General features: G+C 37.9%; 1 protein-coding gene across 1 annotated transcript in view; it reads right to left on the reverse strand.

Moving 5' to 3' along the window:
- The window catches only part of LOC132544625 (centriole and centriolar satellite protein OFD1-like), a 32,944-nt gene extending 11,506 nt beyond the window's left edge, over positions 1-21,438 (reverse strand). Inside the window, exons 1-19 of the mRNA XM_060208244.1 lie at positions 21,290-21,438; positions 19,840-20,046; positions 19,499-19,567; positions 19,153-19,183; positions 17,606-17,713; positions 15,567-15,709; positions 9,517-9,606; positions 8,233-8,316; positions 7,827-7,933; positions 7,397-7,516; positions 5,108-5,181; positions 3,672-3,763; positions 3,144-3,221; positions 2,592-2,659; positions 2,055-2,098; positions 1,697-1,848; positions 1,340-1,451; positions 990-1,038; positions 35-347 (exon numbers count right to left, since the gene is read on the reverse strand). Coding sequence (XP_060064227.1) covers positions 35-347; positions 990-1,038; positions 1,340-1,451; positions 1,697-1,848; positions 2,055-2,098; positions 2,592-2,659; positions 3,144-3,221; positions 3,672-3,763; positions 5,108-5,181; positions 7,397-7,516; positions 7,827-7,933; positions 8,233-8,316; positions 9,517-9,606; positions 15,567-15,709; positions 17,606-17,713; positions 19,153-19,183; positions 19,499-19,567; positions 19,840-20,046; positions 21,290-21,385 — 2,037 coding nt within the window. The 5' untranslated portion in view covers positions 21,386-21,438. The remainder of the gene's footprint in view (positions 1-34; positions 348-989; positions 1,039-1,339; positions 1,452-1,696; positions 1,849-2,054; positions 2,099-2,591; positions 2,660-3,143; positions 3,222-3,671; positions 3,764-5,107; positions 5,182-7,396; positions 7,517-7,826; positions 7,934-8,232; positions 8,317-9,516; positions 9,607-15,566; positions 15,710-17,605; positions 17,714-19,152; positions 19,184-19,498; positions 19,568-19,839; positions 20,047-21,289) is intronic.
- Between the last annotated feature and the right edge of the window lie 776 nt (positions 21,439-22,214).

The following is a 22,214-nucleotide window of genomic DNA, read 5'->3' on the forward strand; positions in this document are numbered from 1 at the left end:
ATCTAAAACATAGCCAGGGGACTTTCAAACGTACCGAAGCCTCTTTCTCAAGACTGCGGAGTCTGTATTTAGCCTCAGCCACAATATCAGCTGATCCTAAGGACCCGTTATCCTGGTCATCTTCTGACAGATCTGTATACATCTTTCCACCATTAGAGGGCAGTAAACCAAAGTCTACATCGATATCGTTGTACACATCATTGTCCTCAAACCTGGGTCGGCGTGACGTTCGACGTGGACTGGAAACATTAAGTCTGGAGGCAAGTTCTGTTGCAGGTTTCTGAAGATTATCATCATTCTCCTCATTGTCTGGTAGTTGTCTGGATGTGTAGAGAGATCCACCACGACTATGTAGGGATTAACAAATTCTTATCAAAAAAACAAATAAATTAACAAACACTGATGCAGGAACACAAGACAGATGTTTATGTTATGGCCCTGTAACCTTCACTTATGACCACCTTAATAGGATGTAGGTGCAGAATCTGATGTTATAATACTTCATAATTGGTAAATATGAATCAGACCTATTGAGAGGTTTTCAACAGTGTATGACATTGATTTTTAATTGGCAAACTCTACCATCCCATCTCCACCCCACCCCTCCATAAAATGACAGGTGAGTGAGTGTTAAAGGCAGGTGTCCTTTTATATAGAAGTCCAATGACTATGAATCATACTAAATCATGATGTTAGACAAGTGGCTGTTTTGTTCAGATATCAGATAAACAGATGGTTTTTAATGCAAGTTTGACTTTATTGTATAACATGAAATGTGTAGAAACTTTCGTTTTCATGGTAATAACAAACCACTTACAAAAAGTACAACAATAAAGACACTATCCACATAAATATTTTATCATTGAAATGAAAACTTTAGTTTTAGCTACAAAATAAAATGCCCAAACATTCCATGCTATATGGTGACTCTTATATAGATCAGAACAGAAGTTATTTGCCTTTTGAGTGACCTTTACCAAACCACGTACCTGTCACTGCCAGGACGTACCGGCTTCCTGTATACTTCATTGGTGAGGGCTATGGGAATAGAAACAACTAGTTCAGTATGTCATCATCTCAAGGTACTCTCAAGTTCTTTATCTTAGTAGTGTATAAACTTCAAATTACTGCACACTTATTTCTACTAATATAAAATCTACACATTTTATAAAGCGGTTTTAAAATAATATGATTCTCAGAATAACTAAACAAATCTGCTATAATAGAAATTTCAGATTTGTAAAAAGTCCTAAAGACATTTTGCCTTAAGTGCAAAAATTAACCCTGAACAAATGTTTTCATGTGTACAGTAAGGTACATCAGTACAGACTCTGCCCACCTTGGTGAGTGATGGACAGCTGTGACCTGAGGTCAACCACTTCCCGATTCATTTCCTTCATCAGTGACGTCTGTTCCTCATACCTCCGAAGCAGATCACGGTTTCGGTCCATCTACACATACAATTTGAAAACCTGACATGATTAGGAGATTAAATTTAAGCTACAATATACTAAATGTTTATCTCTTATATTAGTTATATCTGGAAACAACACTATTTTTGTTACAACTTTATTATCTATAAAGAAGAAAACAAACCAGGTTTTTTTCTATTTAATGTCAAAACTACATTTTACTTATTAATAAATCCATAGGTCTCCATTGTAACACTAAATCATCACACAGAAGCATGACAAACCTCCTCTTGGAGACGTTTCTCCAGCTGTGATGTTTGGGCACTGGACAGTGTTGTTTCTTGGCGTAGTGCCTCCTTGGCTTTCTCCAGGTCACGTTGTAACATGAGCGTCTCTGGAGAGGGTCTTCTCAATTCTCTCATCATCTCCTCCTGTCCTGTAAACACATTACATAATTGTATTACTTATGGTATTTAAGTAAAAACCAGAGCTTATAAATCACAATTTTTATGTATACTGAAAACATTACAAACAACCTGAACAAAATGTGCAGATTCTCAATAGTGATTTAACTTGAAATATCTCACATATATTTAGCCTAATAAAAACCCTATATTTGTGTTATATAAATATACTACTCACTTCCTCTTTCACGTTCGTTCATTTGCATCAACTCTGCAAGCCTCCTAAATATTTGGAGAAAATGGTAAAAATCAAATTAAAATATGTAAATACAAGAAAATGAATCTGTCAGCCTGTCTTTTCAACATCTCGAAGCAGTAGGAAATATTGGTGATAAAACACAATGATGAATGTTTAATAAACAATAGTATCTGTCCGGTTTGAAATTGTGAAAAATTTCTTTTTATTTCTAAGAATTCACTAGAGACATACTTGTGGGTAAAAAAGAAATCACATGATTCCCCCAATCAAAGCATCATATTAAAATAACTATGTTACATAACTTATACAGTATAACTTATATTGAGAGATATGTTATTAAACTATTATTAATCACTTGTTAGCCCTGAGTGAAGCACCTAAAGGGTTTTGCCGTAGGAGGAAAATGGGATACACAGGAAAATCCTACTTGGTATGGAGTCACCTGTCCAACCATACCATCAACTACAGAAGAGACTTCATTCTCATAGTATCCCTGCTTACAACTCAACAACTTACGTTCTCAAAGTCTCCAGCTCATTCTTCATCACAGCATTACTCTCTTGTAACACCTTGTAGTCACCCATCTACAAAACAAAGTTACTTATTTTATCTGAATCCCAGCACTATTTCATTTATCAACATAAGTCAACAATCTACAGAGTAGTGCTTACATCTCAAAGGTTTAAAGTAATTGCATCTTTTAATTTCTTACCTCTCGTAGCTTATAAATAATTGTATCATTTATTTGTCTCTTACCTTAGAACAGTATTATATAATCACTTACCTCTCGTAGCTTATAAATAATTGTATCATCTATTTGTCTCTTACCTTATAACAGTATTATATAATCACTTACCTCTCGTAGCTTATAAATAATTGTATCATTTATTTGTCTCTTAAAAACAGTATTATATAATCACTTACATCTCGTAGCTTATAAATAATTGTATCATTTATTTGTCTCTTACCTTAGAACAGTATTATATAATCACTTACATCTCGTAGCTTATAAATAATTGTATCATTTATTTGTCTCTTACCTTAGAACAGTATTATATAATCACTTACATCTCGTAGCTTGCCATGTAGAAGTTCATTTTGTCTTGATGCTGCAACTTCTTTATGTTTTTCCTCCTGAATCTTTGTCTACAAGTCAAAAACAAATTCAATGAACGGGCATGTAGCTCACAGATTACCAATGCCAGATGGAACACCCAAAACATTTACACCACCAGTAACACTAATACAATTTACACCACCAGTAACACTAATACAATTTACATCACCAGTAACACTAATACAATTTACACAACCAGTAACACTAATACAAATTACACCACCAGTAACACTAATACAAATTACATTACCAGTAACACTAATACAATTTACACAACCAGTAACACTAATACAAATTACATTATCAGTAACACTAATACAATTTACACCACCAGTAACACTTTAGAATTACTGTCATGACATTGAGGTGCGTATCAATGTTTGATATTCTTACACCACCATTATATACAGCTTGATATCACCTCCATCTTACAAACAGAACACCTTAAGACAGGTGACAAATAAAATATAGTCACATACCTCAAGTTCATTGATGCGAACCTCCCTGTCCTTCAGTGTATCCTTGAGTCCCTGAAGATGATCCTTGTCTTCTCCCACACGCCTCTCATCCTCTGTAAGATGACAGATCAACAATGAGGAAAACAAATAAATCCATCCCCTGTCAACCCCCAACTCCTCTTATTAGGAACATAAAACAGGAACCTTGACTTCTGTTACTAGAGACATAAAAAACAATCCTCAAGAATCACTTAAGTGGTAACGACAACAATGGTTCTATTCCTAGACTGAACATGAAAAGGTATACAGTCACCTGCCCATCAATGTTGGTTTCCACTTGATACTGGCCTCCTCCCACAGTTAGACCCCTCCCACACACAGGATAAACAAGATAACTCCTCCCACAGTTAGACCCCTCCCACACACTTTTCCATCAGGATAAACAAGATAACTCCTCCAACAGGTAGACCCCTCCCATACACAGGATAAACAAGATAACTCCTCCCACAGTTAGACCCCTCCCACACACTTTTCAATCAGGATAAACAAGATAACTCCTCCCACAGTAAGACCCCTCCCATACACTTTTCCATCAGGATAAACAAGATAACTCCTCCCACAGTTAGATCCCTCCCATACACAGGATAAACAAGATAACTCCTCCCACAGTTAGATCCCTCCCACACACTTTTCAATCAGGATAAACAAGATAACTCCTCCCACAGTTAGACCCCTCCCACACACTTTTCAATCAGGATAAACAAGATAACTCCTCCCACAGTTAGACCCCTCCCACAAATTTTTCAATCAGGATAAACAAGATAACTCATCCCACAGTTAGATCCCTCCCACACACTTCTCCATCTGGATAAACAAGATAACTCCTCCCACAGTTAGACCCCTCTCACACACTTTTCAATCTGGATAAACAAGATAACTCCTCCCACAGTTAGACCCCTCTCACACACTTTTCAATCAGGATAAACAAGATAACTCATCCCACAGGTACACCCCTCCCACAAATTTTTCAATCAGGATAAACAAGATAACTCATCCCACAGGTACACCCCTCCCACAAATTTTTCAATCAGGATAAACAAGATAACTCATCCCACAGTTAGATCCCTCCCACACACTTTTCAATCAGGATAAACAAGATAACTCCTCCCACAGTTAGACCCCTCCCATACACAGGATAAACAAGATAACTCAATTTGAGTTGGAAAAACTTGTTTAACAATGGTTGTTAGATACATTAAATTTATCGTTTAGCTGTGCAGAAATAATTTATCTTCAACCTAAAGTTTATATAGATTTTAATTAATCAACTATAATTATTTCATACTTAAAATGATTAAAACTGAACAATATGACTCTCTTCTAAGCATCATATGATACACGATGGATAAAAAGCCCAGCTCAGTTACAAGAATCATTCTTTTATTCACTGAACTCACCTCTCAGCTTAGCCTCCCTGATCTCAAGGTTCTGTGTTCTTGCCATAAACTTGGCCTGTTCCTCCACCTTGAATCTGAACAGAAACACCATAAAATAAAAATGGGTTTTTTCACCTTAAGTCTGCCATAATATGATATATAATTCTTAATTTTAGTGTCAAAAGTAGAATGTATAATTTTAGCCATGTTCTATTTTCCCTGTTGCAGAGTAGGAACGCATGGAAGAAGTCTGCCTGAATTTACATCATTCAGTTAAATAATTTCCATGCAATCTTATGATGAAAACAGTGAAAATTAGAGACAAGTAAAAACAAAATTCTTATACAGTATATCCCTAAAATTATCACATGATCAATGATATTGTACAATGTTCTAATCTTAGCATTGTGATGAACAGGTAAACACACCTCAAATCTAAAACCGAACTTATCTTAATATCAAAAACATTTTGTATTTGTGTCAACACTACTGTTATACAAGGTTTACAATCTGTTTTCACATCAATATATAGTTTACAACACTATATCATCATAGAACTGGATTATTGTCTCTATGTCCACAGTAGTGAATGTGATGCTGTAAGAATTTTAAAACATATAAATTATCAAAAGAAAAACATGCCAGTGTGTAGTGTAAATGACAGCTAACCATACGGAGACCTTTGATAAGTGTGCAGTCTTAATCAGGTCTGTTTTAAACATGCTTGAGCATAGTTACCTGATATTACTAACTGACCTGGAAATCAAACCAGTGTAAGAATACTTGACAAGTTCAAGTTTATAGAAATGTCTGTTGTGAGATATCAACCTACAATATGTTCATATCTGTATAGTTATGTTTCCTGGGGAAAAAGTAACATGAAAATGTGAAACACAACCCTGATTTCCCTAATAAAAATTTGATAACTTCAATTATCTTTTAGTTGACAACCTAATGTTATATTTTCAAAAAGTTGGTAAATTTTGGTTCATATTCATCTATTTGTCTGTCTAGTTTCTGTCCATACTCCCTTTCTTGTTTCTCTATATAGTTTCTGTCTATACTCACTATCTTGTTTGTCTGTCTAGTTTCTGTCCATACTCACTATCTTGTTTGTCTGTCTAGTTTCTGTCTATACACACTATCTTGTTTGTGTAGTTTCTGTCCATACTCACTATCTTGTTTGTCTGTCTAGTTTCTGTCTATACACACTATCTTGTTTGTGTAGTTTCTGTCCATACTCACTATCTTGTTTGTCTGTCTAGTTTCTGTCCATACTCCCTTTCTTGTTTCTCTATATAGTTTCTGTCCATACTCACTATCTTGTTTGTCTGTATAGTTTCTGTCCATACTAACTTTCTTGTTTGTCTGTCTAGTTTCTGTCTATACTCACTATCTTGTTTGTCTAGTTTCTGTCCATACTCACTATCTTGTTTCTCTATATAGTTTCTGTCCATACTAACTTTCTTATTAGTCTGTACAGTTTCTTCCATTACTCACTTCCTTGTTCCGGAGTCTAGTTTCTGTCCATACTCACTTTCTTGTTAGTCTGTCTAGTTTCTGTCCATACTCACTTTCTTGATAGTCTGTCTAGTTTCTGTCCATACTCACTTTCTTGTTAGTCTGTCTAGTTTCTGTCCATACTCACTTCCTTGTTCCTGAGTCTAGTTTCTGTCCATACTCACTTTCTTGTCAGTCTGTCTAGTTTCTGTCCATACTCATTTCCTTGTTCCTGAGTCTAATTTCTGTCCATACTCACTTCCTTGTTCCTGAGTCTAGTTTCTGTCCATACTCACTTTCTTGTCAGTCTGTCTAGTTTCTGTCCATACTCATTTCCTTGTTCCTGAGTCTAATTTCTGTCCATACTCATTTCCTTGTTCCTGAGTCTAGTTTCTGTCCATACTCACTTCCTTGTTCCTGAGTCTAGTTTCTGTCCATACTCACTTCCTTGTTCCTGAGTCTAGTTTCTGTCCATACTCACTTCCTTGTTCCCGAGTCTAGTTTCTGTCCATACTCACTTCCTTGTTCCTGAGTCTAGTTTCTGTCCATACTCACTTCCTTGTTCCCGAGTCTAATTTCTGTCCATACTCACTTCCTTGTTCCTGAGTCTAGTTTCTGTCCATACTCACTTCCTTGTTCCTGAGTCTAGTTTCTGTCCATACTCACTTCCTTGTTCCTGAGTCTAGTTTCTGTCCATACTTTATCATTTTATTGTCTGTGTTTGTATTGTTAATCGGGGGATTACTTCATATTTCCACTAACTACCAATTTTATCAAATTTTGTATTCACTCCATCACCTCCCTACTCACTTTGTCATTTCATTGGCTAGTTTCTGTTCATATTCTGTCTCTTGTCGATTGACTAGATGTTCTCTGTGTTTCAAATTAGAATCTTTGTCTCGTAGTCGATCTTCCATTAGCTGTTTCTCCCTGCAAATATCAAAATATTCATGATACAATTATCACAGTGACTGCCTTCAATATTAAGTTTTATAAACAAAATAGAGAATGGAAACAAAGCACAAAACTTAAAATCTCAGTCTGTTAAAATCAGAAATTAATCAAATAAAATTAAGTGTAAAGACAAAAGAGTGAGGATATCTTTGAAGTAGCTGGGGGCTACCTTATTGGTTAACATGCTAGAGGCCTATCACACGTTATTTGGGGTAAACTGTGATGTCAAAGTACACAACACTGTATTTAACCTATTACATTGTCTTTATGTTACAATTTGTTGTACCTGTCGTTGATGTCAGCCTGGCGTTTGACGTCAGCCTCTCGTCTTCGTAGCTGTTCTATTTCCTCCAGTATGGTCTGACGTTGAGTATATATCTCCTTCTCATGCATCTATCAAATATTGTTTTTATATATATATCCACATATATGAAAATGCCTAGTTTTTGGAATCAGACCAATACAATATCAATGTCCTGACAAACTATTAACCAATGGAAACTTTTCAAAAAACCAAATTTAGGCTAGAGGAAATATCTTATCACTGTCATTACATTCACACATAACCGCAAACTGAAGATATCTAATCATATAAAGTATATGCTGTTAAGGACAGGATAAAATGAAGACTCTATGTTGTCAAGTTTTACATTTTATGTTTACTGATAATTTTTTTTGGTCAGTTTCTTTACCTCTTGTTCTCTCTGCATCCTTTCTATAGAGTTACGTTCTCGTGTCGTCATCGAGTCAATTTTATTCTGGTATGTTCTCTCCAGCTGCAGTTATATACAAAATATATTTAGGAGTGACTGAATATCTGGGTAATGTAGTAATAGTGACACAGCATAATTTTACATTCTTAGTAAAATACAGTCTAGATAGTAATGGTCCTTATGTCTAGATAGTACTGGCCCAGGTATGGTCCTTATGTCTAGATAGTACTGGCCCAGCGATGGTCCTTATGTCTAGATAGTACTGGCCTAGGTATGGTCCTTAAGTCTAGATAGTACTGGCCCAGTGATGGTCCTTATGTCTAGATAGTACTGGCCCAGGTATGGTCCTTATGTCTAGATAGTACTGGCCCAGCGATGGTCCTTATGTCTAGATATTACTGGCCCAGGTATGGTCCTTATGTCTAGATAGTACTGGCCCAGGTATGGTCCTTATGTCTAGATATTACTGGCCCAGGTATGGTCCTTATGTCTAGATAGTATTGACCCAGTGATGGTCCTTAAAAGTACAGACACATGTCAGGAAGGGCTCATTGTGTTGCATTCTAAACCTGAGTGTTGATAGACTTTTGTTTATTGCTTTGTACAGACACCAAAATTTGATTACAAATAGATATTTTAAATCTGAACTCCATCTTTGACATGTTGACCTTGACCTACAGTTAGGTGACTTCTCAGTCGATTTTAACTTATTATGCTTCAATATGTCAGAACAAAATATCTGCAAGTAAAATATTTCAAATTTGACCTTATGACCTTGACCTATGGACAAGTGACTTCTCATTTCAGTTAAATCTGCTTCATCATGTCATAAGTAAATACTTAGCAGTAACAATCAGATATATCATTTACTGAATATTTCAATTTCTATTTATAGTGTTGTCAGCCTTGAGCTTTGTCCTCTGATCATAAAAAGAATGTGAGAGCTAGCATTTTCTGTGAAAAAGTAATGGAGAAAGTCTGGTTATAATTATCTAAACAGAACTGATGATATTTCACAGAAACTAATATTCTATTCATTGTAACAGTGACCTTAACCTTTGACTTGTGACCTGAAACTCCATATATAGAGAAAGATAAACCTATACAAAATATTAAAAGGAGATCCCAACACAATATGTTTAGCTCCTTTTAATAAGTCGAGAACATGTATGCCTACTAATGTTACCATGAAATTATTTATGTGATGAACTTCAAAAATCTGACAAATTTTTCATATGAAAACAGGAAACCTGCTGGCTTTACCTCACGTCGTAGTTGATCCAACTCACGACGACCATTCTCCTTCTCTTCAACACGTATCCGAGCAATCTCATTCTCCTTCATCCGTGCAAGCTAACAAAATAAACATCCCTTGTAAACACCAGTGTCAGACAATGATTAGCCACATTTTATTTAGTATCATTTCAATTTTTAAACATAACACAACTAATTTACCTCTTAACCCCATCTCCATTTGTATATCAGATCTGGTATTTTACTGAACCCTCCTAACCCATACTCACCTAAAGACAATATCTATCATGGTCCTGACCCCTCCTAACCCGTAAAGTCACCTACAGACAATATCTATCATGGTCCTGACCCCTCCTAACCCATAAAGTCACCTACAGACAATATCTATCATGGTCCTGACCCCTCCTAACCCGTAAAGTCACCTACAGACAATATCTATCATGGTCCTGACCCCTCCTAACCCATAGTCACCTACAGACAATATCTATCATGGTCCTGACCCCTCCTAACCCGTAAAGTCACCTACAGACAATATCTATCATGGTCCTGACCCCTCCTAACCCGTAAAGTCACCTACAGACAATATCTATCATGGTCCTGACCCCTCCTAACCCATAGTCACCTAAAGACAATATCTATCATGGTCCTGACCCCTCCTAACACATAAAGTCACCTACAGACAATATCTATCATGGTCCTGACCCCTCCTAACCCATAGTCACCTACAGACAATATCTATCATGGTCCTGACCCCTCCTAACCCGTAAAGTCACCTACAGACAATATCTATCATGGTCCTGACACCTCCTAACACATAAAGTCACCTACAGACAATATCTATCATGGTCCTGACCCCTCCTAACCCATAGTCACCTACAGACAATATCTATCATGGTCCTGACCCCTCCTAACCCATAAAGTCACCTACAGACAATATCTATCATGGTCCTGACCCCTCCTAACCCATAGTCACCTACAGACAATATCTATCATGGTCCTGACCCCTCCTAACCCATAAAGTCACCTACAGACAATATCTATCATGGTCCTGACCCCTCCTAACCCATAGTCACCTACAGACAATATCTATCATGGTCCTGACCCCTCCTAACCCGTAAAGTCACCTACAGACAATATCTATCATGGTCCTGACCCCTCCTAACCCATAAAGTCACCTACAGACAATATCTATCATGGTCCTGACCCCTCCTAACCCATAAAGTCACCTACAGACAATATCTATCATGGTCCTGACCCCTCCTAACCCATAGTCACCTACAGACAATATCTATCATGGTCCTGACCACTCCTAACCCATAGTCACCTACAGACAATATCTATCATGGTCCTGACCCCTCCTAACCCGTAAAGTCACCTACAGACAATATCTATCATGGTCCTGACCCCTCCTAACCCATAAAGACAACTACAGACAATATCTATCATGGTCACCCCTCCTAACCCAGTCACCTACAGACAATATCTATCATGGTCCTGACCCCTCCTAACCCCTAAAGTCACCTACAGACAATATCTATCATGGTCCTGACCCCTCCTAACCCATAAAGTCACCTACAGACAATATCTATCATGGTCCTGACCCCTCCTAACCCATAAAGTCACCTACAGACAATATCTATCATGGTCCTGACCCCTCCTAACCCATAAAGTCACCTACAGACAATATCTATCATGGTCCTGACCCCTCCTAACCCGTAAAGTCACCTACAGACAATATCTATCATGGTCCTGACCCCTCCTAACCCTTAAAGTCACCTACAGACAATATCTATCATGGTCCTGACCCCTCCTAACCCATAAAGTCACCTACAGACAATATCTATCATGGTCCTGACCCCTCCTAACCCATAGTCACCTACAGACAATATCTATCATGGTCCTGACCCCTCCTAACCCATAAAGTCACCTACAGACAATATCTATCATGGTCCTGACCCCTCCTAACCCGTAAAGTCACCTACAGACAATATCTATCATGGTCCTGACCCCTCCTAACCCATAAAGTCACCTACAGACAATATCTATCATGGTCCTGACCCCTCCTAACCCATAAAGTCACCTACAGACAATATCTATCATGGTCCTGACCCCTCCTAACCCATAAAGTCACCTACAGACAATATCTATCATGGTCCTGACCCCTCCTAACCCATAGTCACCTACAGACAATATCTATCATGGTCCTGACCCCTCCTAACCCATAAAGTCACCTACAGTATCTATCATGGTCCTGACCCCTCCTAACCCATAAAGTCACCTACAGACAATATCTATCATGGTCCTGACCCCTCCTAACCCATAAAGTCACCTACAGACAATATCTATCATGGTCCTGACCCCTCCTAACCCGTAAAGTCACCTACAGACAATATCTATCATGGTCCTGACCCCTCCTAACCCATAACCCAAGTCACCTACAGACAATATCTATCATGGTCCTGACCCCTCCTAACCCATAGTCACCTACAGACAATATCTATCATGGTCCTGACCCCTCCTAACCCGTAAAGTCACCTACAGACAATATCTATCATGGTCCTGACCCCTCCTAACCCATAAAGTCACCTACAGACAATATCTATCATGGTCCTGACCCCCCTAACCCGTAAAGTAATATCTATCATGGTCCTGACCCCTCCATCATGGTCCTGACCCCTCCTAACCCGTAAAGTCACCTACAGACAATATCTATCATGGTCCTGACCCCTCCTAACCCATAAAGTCACCTACAGACAATATCTATCATGGTCCTGACCCCTCCTAACCCATAGTCACCTACAGACAATATCTATCATGGTCCTGACCCCTCCTAACCCGTAAAGTCACCTACAGACAATATCTATCATGGTCCTGACCCCTCCTAACCTATAAAGTCACCTACAGACAATATCTATCATGGTCCTGACCCCTCCTAACCCGTTAAGTCACCTACAGACAATATCTATCATGGTCCTGACCCCTCCTAACCCATAGTCACCTACAGACAATATCTATCATGGTCCTGACCCCTCCTAACACATAAAGTCACCTACAGACAATATCTATCATGGTCCTGACCCCTCCTAACCCATAAAGTCACCTACAGACAATATCTATCATGGTCCTGACCCCTCCTAACCCATAAAGTCACCTACAGACAATATCTATCATGGTCCTGACCCCTCCTAACCCGTAAAGTAAAGTCACCTACAGACAATATCTATCATGGTCCTGACCCCTCCTAACCCGTAAAGTCACCTACAGACAATATCTATCATGGTCCTGACCCCTCCTAACCCATAAAGTCACCTACAGACAATATCTATCATGGTCCTGACCCCTCCTAACCCAGAGTCACCAACAGACAATATCTATCATGGTCCTGACCCCTCCTAACCCATAGTCACCTACAGACAATATCTATCATGGTCCTGACCCCTCCTAACCCATAGTCACCTAAAGACAATATCTATCATGGTCCTGACCCCTCCTAACCCATAGTCACCTACAGACAATATCTATCATGGTCCTGACCCCTCCTAACCCCTAAAGTCACCTACAGACAATATCTAAGTCACCTACAGACAATATCTATCAACCCCATAACCCGTAAAGTCACCTACAGACCCCTCCTAACAAGTCACCTACAGACAATATCTATCATGGTCCTGACCCCTCCTAACCCATAAAGTCACCTACAGACAATATCTATCATGGTCCTGACCCCTCCTAACCCTTAAAGTCACCTACAGACAATATCTATCATGGTCCTGACCCCTCCTAACCCGTAAAGTCACCTACAGACAATATCTATCATGGTCCTGACCCCTCCTAACCCATAAAGTCACCTACAGACAATATCTATCATGGTCCTGACCCCTCCTAACCCATAAAGTCACCTACAGACAATATCTATCATGGTCCTGACCCCTCCTAACCCATAGTCACCTACAGACAATATCTATCATGGTCCTGACCCCTCCTAACCCATAGTCACCTACAGACAATATCTATCATGGTCCTGACCCCTCCTAACCCGTAAAGTCACCTACAGACAATATCTATCATGGTCCTGACCCCTCCTAACCCATAGTCACCTACAGACAATATCTATCATGGTCCTGACCCCTCCTAACCCATAGTCACCTACAGACAATATCTATCATGGTCCTGACCCCTAACCCGTAAAGTCACCTACAGACAATATCTATCATGGTCCTGACCCCTCCTAACCCGTAAAGTCACCTACAGACAATATCTATCATGGTCCTGACCCCTCCTAACCCATAGTCACCTACAGACAATATCTATCATGGTCCTGACCCCTCCTAACCCATAGTCACCTACAGACAATATCTATCATGGTCCTGACCCCTCCTAACACATAAAGTCACCTACAGACAATATCTATCATGGTCCTGACCCCTCCTAACCCGTAAAGTCACCTACAGACAATATCTATCATGGTCCTGACCCCTCCTAACCCGTAAAGTCACCTACAGACAATATCTATCATGGTCCTGACCCCTCCTAACACATAAAGTCACCTACAGACAATATCTATCATGGTCCTGACCCCTCCTAACCCATAGTCACCTACAGACAATATCTATCATGGTCCTGACCCCTCCTAACCCATAGTCACCTAAAGACAATATCTATCATGGTCCTGACCCCTCCTAACCCGTAAAGTCACCTACAGACAATATCTATCATGGTCCTGACCCCTCCTAACCCATAAAGTCACCTACAGACAATATCTATCATGGTCCTGACCCCTCCCCCTCCTAACAGATAATATCTATCATGGTCCTGACCCCTCCTAACCCGTAAAGTCACCTACAGACAATATCTATCATGGTCCTGACCCCCCTCCGTAAAGTAACCCATATCAACCCATAGTCACCTACAGACAATATCTATCATGGTCCTGACCCCTCCTAACCCATAGTCACCTAAAGACAATATCTATCATGGTCCTGACCCCTCCTAACCCGTAAAGTCACCTACAGACAATATCTATCATGGTCCTGACCCCTCCTAACCCGTAAAGTCACCTACAGACAATATCTATCATGGTCCTGACCCCTCCTAACCCGTTAAGTCACCTACAGACAATATCTATCATGGTCCTGACCCCTCCTAACCCATAGTCACCTACAGACAATATCTATCATGGTCCTGACCCCTTCTAACCCGTAAAGTCACCTACAGACAATATCTATCATGGTCCTGACCCCTCCTAACCCGTAAAGTCACCTACAGACAATATCTATCATGGTCCTGACCCCTCCTAACCCGTAAAGTCACCTACAGACAATACCTATCATGGTCCTGACCCCTCCTAACCCGTAAAGTCACCTACAGACAATACCTATCATGGTCCTGACCCCTCCTAACCCGTTAAGTCACCTACAGACAATATCTATCATGGTCCTGACCCCACCTAACCCGTTAAGTCACCTACAGACAATACCTATCATGGTCCTGACCCCTCCTAACCCGTAAAGTCACCTACAGACAATATCTATCATGGTCCTGACCCCTCCTAACCCATAGTCACCTACAGACAATATCTATCATGGTCCTGACCCCTCCTAACCCATAGTCACCTACAGACAATATCTATCATGGTCCTGACCCCTCCTAACCCATAAAGTCACCTACAGACAATATCTATCATGGTCCTGACCCCTCCTAACCCGTTAAGTCACCTACAGACAATATCTATCATGGTCCTGACCCCTCCTAACCCGTAAAGTCACCTACAGACAATATCTATCATGGTCCTGACCCCTCCTAACCCATAAAGTCACCTACAGACAATATCTATCATGGTCCTGACCCCTCCTAACCCATAAAGTCACCTACAGATAATATCTATCATGGTCCTGACCCCTCCTAACCCGTAAAGTCACCTACAGACAATATCTATCATGGTCCTGACCCCTCCTAACCCGTTAAGTCACCTACAGACAATATCTATCATGGTCCTGACCCTTCATAACCTACACCTCCAGTTGTACATCAGATCCATAACGATCCTTCTTAATCCTCACCTCAAGTTGTAAATCAGATCTGTAGCGTTCTTCTAACTGACGCTGAAAGGACAGCAATCTGTCCTCTACTGCGGTTACTCCAATCTTGTGATGGTCATCTCTTTTAGATGAGTAGAGGTCATCAACACCAATAAGCTTCTCATCTGGAAATAAATAGCAAGTGGTACCAAACATGTAAGGGCTGGGACATCAAAAACTTTCCAAAAATTGTTTAGTGAGTTTGGCTGTAGACAAGGTCTATGTAAGTTGTATCTTTTTCCTTCTTTCTTCTTGTTTATACTGTACAATCATGTGAAAACATAAAAAAACAAGGAAAATCTCTCGGCCATTTCGTCTTTCTTTTCAATCCCAAATTCAGGTGTGCATAACTAGTGAGCAACAGAAACCTACATGTACATATGAAATATTATCCAATCACAACATCTCAAAAATTGTTATTTATTATAACCACTGAAATCAACGATGGCCGACTCTCGGCCATTTTGCTTTCATGATCAGTTCTATTATGGACAATTCACAACTAGAGATCATTGAGAACTTACAACAAAACAAACAAAAAAAACCCAAGAGATCTCATAGGGATCTTGGAGCTCCCCATTATTTGATCTTTACATGCTCTTTGAAAGATGGATCTCTTCTCATCTTTTCTCTTTTCTTTTCTGTTTTTGCTCTTAACGATAAGACATTTAAACATTCTTTTGCAGAAATAAATGATAATCTTTACCTTCCAAATCCAAAATGGCCACCTGGAAGCCATTTTGTTTCTTCTGATTAGTCTCAAAAGCAAACGAGCAAAAGGAGAGATCAAAGGCAACATACATATGAAATTTGAGAGATATCAACAATCTTTACTAGGCAAAATCCAAGACGGCTGACTGTCCATAATTTTGATTTCCTGAACAGGCCAAAAATCAAATAGGCACAACTAGGGACCTAAAGAACCCTATACATGGAATTTGAGAAAGCTCTATACAGTAATTCTCAAGAAACAGTGATAACAAACTTTTGAAGTCAAAATCTTTGATGTCTGTCGGCCATTTTGTTTCTCTGACCAGTCCCAAAATCAGACTGGCACAACTAGGGACCAAATGGAACCTACATATGAAATCTATTAAAGATCCATTAAGTACTTCTCAAGAATTAGCAATAACAAACTTTCATAGTCAAAATCCAAGATGGCCACCTTTCAGTCATTTTTTTTTTGCTGATCACACCCAAAAATAAATGGGCACAACTAAGGACAAAGGGGCACCTACACAAGAAAAAGTGATAGCTTTCAAAGTCAAAATTCAAGATGACCACCTTTTGGCCATTTTGTTTTTCTTATCAGTTCAAAAATTACATGGGCACAATTAGGGGCTAGGGGAAACCTACATATGAAATTTGAGAGAGATCAATCCCTTAATTTTCAAGGAATTGTGATGACAAACTTCATTGAAAAACTCCAAGATGGTTGCCTGTCGGCCATTTTGTATTTTGGTCGGTCCCAAAATCAAACTGGCACAACTAGGGATCAATGGGAACCTACATATGCAATTTGAGAAAGATTCATCGAGGACTTCTCAAGAAATGGAAGCAGAACCCATAACATCAATCTTAGGCCTCTGTATTTCCTGAAAAGGAGGGCTGCGGGATGTGAAAATGTTGACTCAGAAACCTACCCAACAAACTATAAAAAGAGTTAAAAACAAAATCAGCAGGGGTTCACATAATAATATCCCCTTGCTTCCTGACCTTTAAATTTATCCAAATCAGTTGGGGGACATGGTACCTTGTATACAAGCTTATTATTTCAAAAATGGTCAGATAAGACTTTCGACCTTTAACCTGAACCAATTATCACTGTTGTAAAAAAAGGAGTGATGCTATGGTCAGTTTGGGTACCTATTCTAGTTCAGTGATGGGCCTGATATTGATGCGGTCAGTCTGGGTACTTTCTCAAGTTAAGTGATGGGCCTTACCTTAATGTGGTCAGTCTGATAACCTATTCTAATTAAGTGATGGTTCTGACTTAGATGTGGTCAGTCTTGGTACCTTACCTAATGAGGTGATTGGTCCAACCTTGATGAGGTCAGTCTGGGTTCCAAAGTCTTGTACAGCATTGGCGTGGAGACTTGCGACTTCACTAAGAAGCTGCCATAGAAATCCTGTAAACAGAATGTAAGCATTATTTAATAACAATTAAAGACAAAATATTCAAGAATAAAAGATACATTAAAACAACAACACTCAAAAGTAAAATAGTGCACATAGGATACTAGACAACATTACATAACCAGGTACACAAACCATCAATTAGGATACCATATTGCAGAATGGTGCAGCTGAGCTGATAACAACCAGCCAATAACATAAATAAAGACAACAATCTAAAAAAGACCTGTTTGTCAAGAACATCTGTTGGTACTAAACTGAATCCAGGTGTTAATGAAAGGTTTTTGTTTGGTTCACAACATTGTATATGTATTTATATCCATACTTTAAACCAACTTTCTTTCGTGTGAGATATACTTTTGCTAGTTTTCATGATTCTCACAAATTTGTGAAAGTTAATCATTGTGAATCAATTCAGTCATACAAAGATTATCCTTTAGCTGTGATACCAAAACTGTGAAGTTTGTAGCAGCGAAAGACAGAGTATACGACACACAAATGAATAGCCCAGGTCTTTCAATAATAAGTCAAACTGGTATGTAAGCTGCAGAGCCATTTTTTATTTAATTTTTTTTCAATTTGATCCACACATAAGCCAGACCGGAATATAAGCTACACCCTTTCTTACAAAGTGGTAACTGTTACATTCACCAAAAGTTTGTTGATATAACAGACTACAGAGGGCAATTTATCTAGATCATCAGTGAATCATTTGATAAAGTTTGCAAATGAATCATACACAGACAATCCTTTATTTTATTGATGTATTTCAAAAAAACGTAAAATGACACATATCAAACTGGTTTGTCTTGCAAGTTACATGATGCTATTGATATCGTAAAACAAGAATGGCAGTCATTCTAGAATTTTGCCTATAACCTGATGACCTATTGAATCCAGGATGCAACAGGTCATTGTAAACTTCCACTACAGCTTCGAAGTAACCATGAAAGTCCAAAAAATATAATTGTGATTCATATTAAAGGGTATGATAAATTAAATTCATGAGAATGTTGTTTTTATTTTAATCTTCAAATCATCCTGTATGTGGTTGCAAATGACAGTTCTAGACAATCTGTTTCAGTAACAAAGATGACGAGCAGGTACTCATAAAAAAACTCAGTACCGTCTTGTACTGCTGTACTAGTACGCTTCCTGTTCTGGGATTTTTTTTTCATGCAGTATATAAGCTGCACACCAGACTCACGAGGAAAAAATGTGTGTCTTTTAATTCGGAAAATACAGTATCTAGAATTAGACACATGTATACAAAATAATGGGGAGCTGGTGCACTAGCCCCCACAAAAAATAGATTTCATGAATGGATGATTTTAAAAGAATATCTTATACATGTGGATGTTAAATTCACACATTTATTAACTGAAATATTGCACTAAGTATGTATATATTTGTAGAGAACCTAGAACAATACCTTTCTTGTGATGTTCCCCTTCAGGTGAGGCCTGTGAAATGAAAAAAATTACAAACTCGTCAAAATGTTTTATGTACCATTTTCCCAGGTATTGTATCAGCTATATAAATGTGTTGAAAATTTTACAGGATTACAAACTCATTAAATAGTCAGAAATAAAACTCAATAACCAAATATAATTAGTTGGAAATCACAAGTCATAGACCAAGTGACTTACCATTACATCAGCCATTGAGCTATTTTTAAAATGTAAAAATGACAGAGAAGACTCTGTTTGTAACAGGTGGTTACTAAGCATTAGCTAAGAACTACATATGTGTACATGTATTAGAAGCTGAAAACTCACCATCTTTCTATAAAGTCGTGACTGAGAACTAATCCCAAGAAGCTGTAGAAGATCATGTGTTCCAAACACCTAAAATTGAAACAAATGAAAAAACAAATCATTTTCAGAATTCAACTCAATAAACTCACATGGTGTTTCACTGATCCTATAACATTTCTTTTCAAGGCAAAAAACATAACAATGCAGTCAATTCTCCAATATACAAAAGTTATAATCTCCTGAGAATGGGTTAGAAAAACCTATATTCGGCTACAAACTTCAACTCTATAAAATTTTAATGCTGTGCTTATTTTAATGAAATTCTTTTACTAATCCTATCTGTACGAAATTAAAATACAAACCTTATCCCTACTGATGCCACTCTCAGGAAGGAAGACACTGAGCGAGTATTCATAATGACAGCGTCGTAGGTGATCTGCAATTAGACTGTTGGAGGCACGGTGAAGTAAGGATCCTTCTTCTGGGACTCGCAGGTCTCGAAGGGTCAACTGACCATGTCCCCGTGCTGTTTGCTGTAGTTCTGTGACAATACTATTGCGAAGCTGACTCTAATAACAAAAGACAAAATCAAGTTTTGCATGAGGTTCAAATTCTCTCCTTACAATGATGACAAAATCTAATAATTACATGTTCATAATCAATAGTGATGTGCTGATTAATTGAAACCAGTGTTGCTTATAATTAGACAGCAATGCTTTTGATATAAATTAATAATACTTTCAAGTATTAATTAAAAATCCATTTTTTTCTGTAGACTTTTTCCATTCTGTAGCGATCTTATGCAAGAATTATGAACTTTTAATAACTGACACAGATATGTTTCTGCTTTTGTTCTTATAATTTGAGAATTGAAGTTTTTGTTATCAAAGTTTTGAAGACAAACAAAAAAATAGTATACTGAATTTGTAACTTGTGTAACAGTATTGTGCTGAGTGTGTTTTGACTCTATTGCTGTGGACCATGCTGTATCACATTTGCATGTAGTGTGAACAATCAACAACATGAAAGCAAGAAAGGGATCAATATCTTTTTCTAAAAAAGAGGTTTACCTTAACAAAATAATTTATTATAATTGATTATCAGTCAGTTTTAAAAATTGATTACAAGTTATTGATAGTAAAATTGAAAACTAAACTAATCTCTAATAATAAAGGACAATATTGCAATCATCAAAAAAGATGTAATGAAGTGAAAGTAATTCTTTTTCATTCTGTGTAAAGATCTACCTGAAGAAACTGGATTTGCCGAAGTATATTTGACATTATACATATAACAGTTTTCAACTAAGTTGATTTTGTTTTACCTGGGTAGCAGTTACATATAATATGAATTAAAAGTGATAACTGACAGATTGATCCAGAAAGAACTTAATATCTTTTCGAGTAAAACCACAAGGTATTTCATGATGGGTACATTCTTTGGACTGGAAGTTTAAGTCTTATTAATGATGGCCAACAAACATTTGCGTGTCTGTTGAAATGTTGATTTTTATCTTATATTAGTGCATACGGATTTCAAAATCCCAAATGAAATAAAGTTTTCATCTAATTTTTCTGGGCATTCAAAATTCAAAGACATAACAAATGACGAATATTTACGATATCGGATTAACAATTACGTTCGACGTGTGACAAGTGTAAACACGTTCTTCACGCATGGCGGTCACCAAGTGTGTATACATTGTCAACAGGTAATGTTAGGATTTTGCTGATGTAAAATAAAATTTGATCTATAAGATGAATAACGACCGTAAAATAACGCAACAAATAACCCCAAGAACTAACTAATCACCTTGATATTATCGACCAGACCACGATCACGGAGGCTGTGGTACAGCCGATTTCGAAGCTCCTCGGCCGACAGGTACTCTGGTGCTTCCTTATCCATTTCTAGATTTTAAACCTAAGTAACCCAATCTACCGAAAAGTCTTCATTAAGAAATTCGTTCCTTGGCGGCACAAACAACGTTATTTCATTCTTTTATCACTGTTTATGCTTCTTTGAGTTACTGAACAGAACAGAAACTTCACCTGTCAGCCATGTTTCAAATAATTGCGCTTTGTTTACATCGGACCAAATGGCTCTGAATTTAACGATTGGTTAAAAGCAAAAGAGGCTACCCACAGGGTTTTCCTACCCGCAAAATAGAGATAAACGCACTTACTTTCATAATGATAGTAGTTTCATTTTTATTGAAGTTTCATATGTCTTAGAGCCTGTGGTTCTTTAGTTATTCGTCTGTCGTCGAAGAATAAAGGTAACAGATAAAGTGACAAATATAAGGTATTACTTTCGTTTCCGTTCCCTATTAAGAAGTACGTGTTGTAGTTTTATTATCGTTGTCAATAAAAACAAAAACGTTTAAACTTTTATTTTTAGTAAAAGAAAAGTTAAAAAGAGATATCAGTATGATTAATTGTAGCGGTCGATCAAGTTACGTGTATCACAAGTGCTTTTATCCACTAAGGATGTGTTTTTAGACATTTTTTCTTTGTTTTCATATTTGGATTGATTTAGATAATTGTCTTGCAGCAGCAGTAAACGGTAGTTTGGAAGTCGCGGATGTAAAGAGAAACATAATATTAAATATTAAAGAACTGATACAAAAGTAATTACAAAATACAATACAAAAAAGTTGAAAAAACACACTTTAAAAAATAATAAAAAGTAGAAAGAATAAATATGAATAAAATAATACAAAGCGTTTTCAATTGTG

The sequence above is a fragment of the Ylistrum balloti genome, unplaced genomic scaffold, assembly GCF_031769215.1.
Source record: "Ylistrum balloti isolate Yb309-2 unplaced genomic scaffold, AGI_CSIRO_Ybal_v1 Utg369804, whole genome shotgun sequence".
NCBI lineage: Eukaryota > Metazoa > Mollusca > Bivalvia > Pectinida > Pectinidae > Ylistrum > Ylistrum balloti.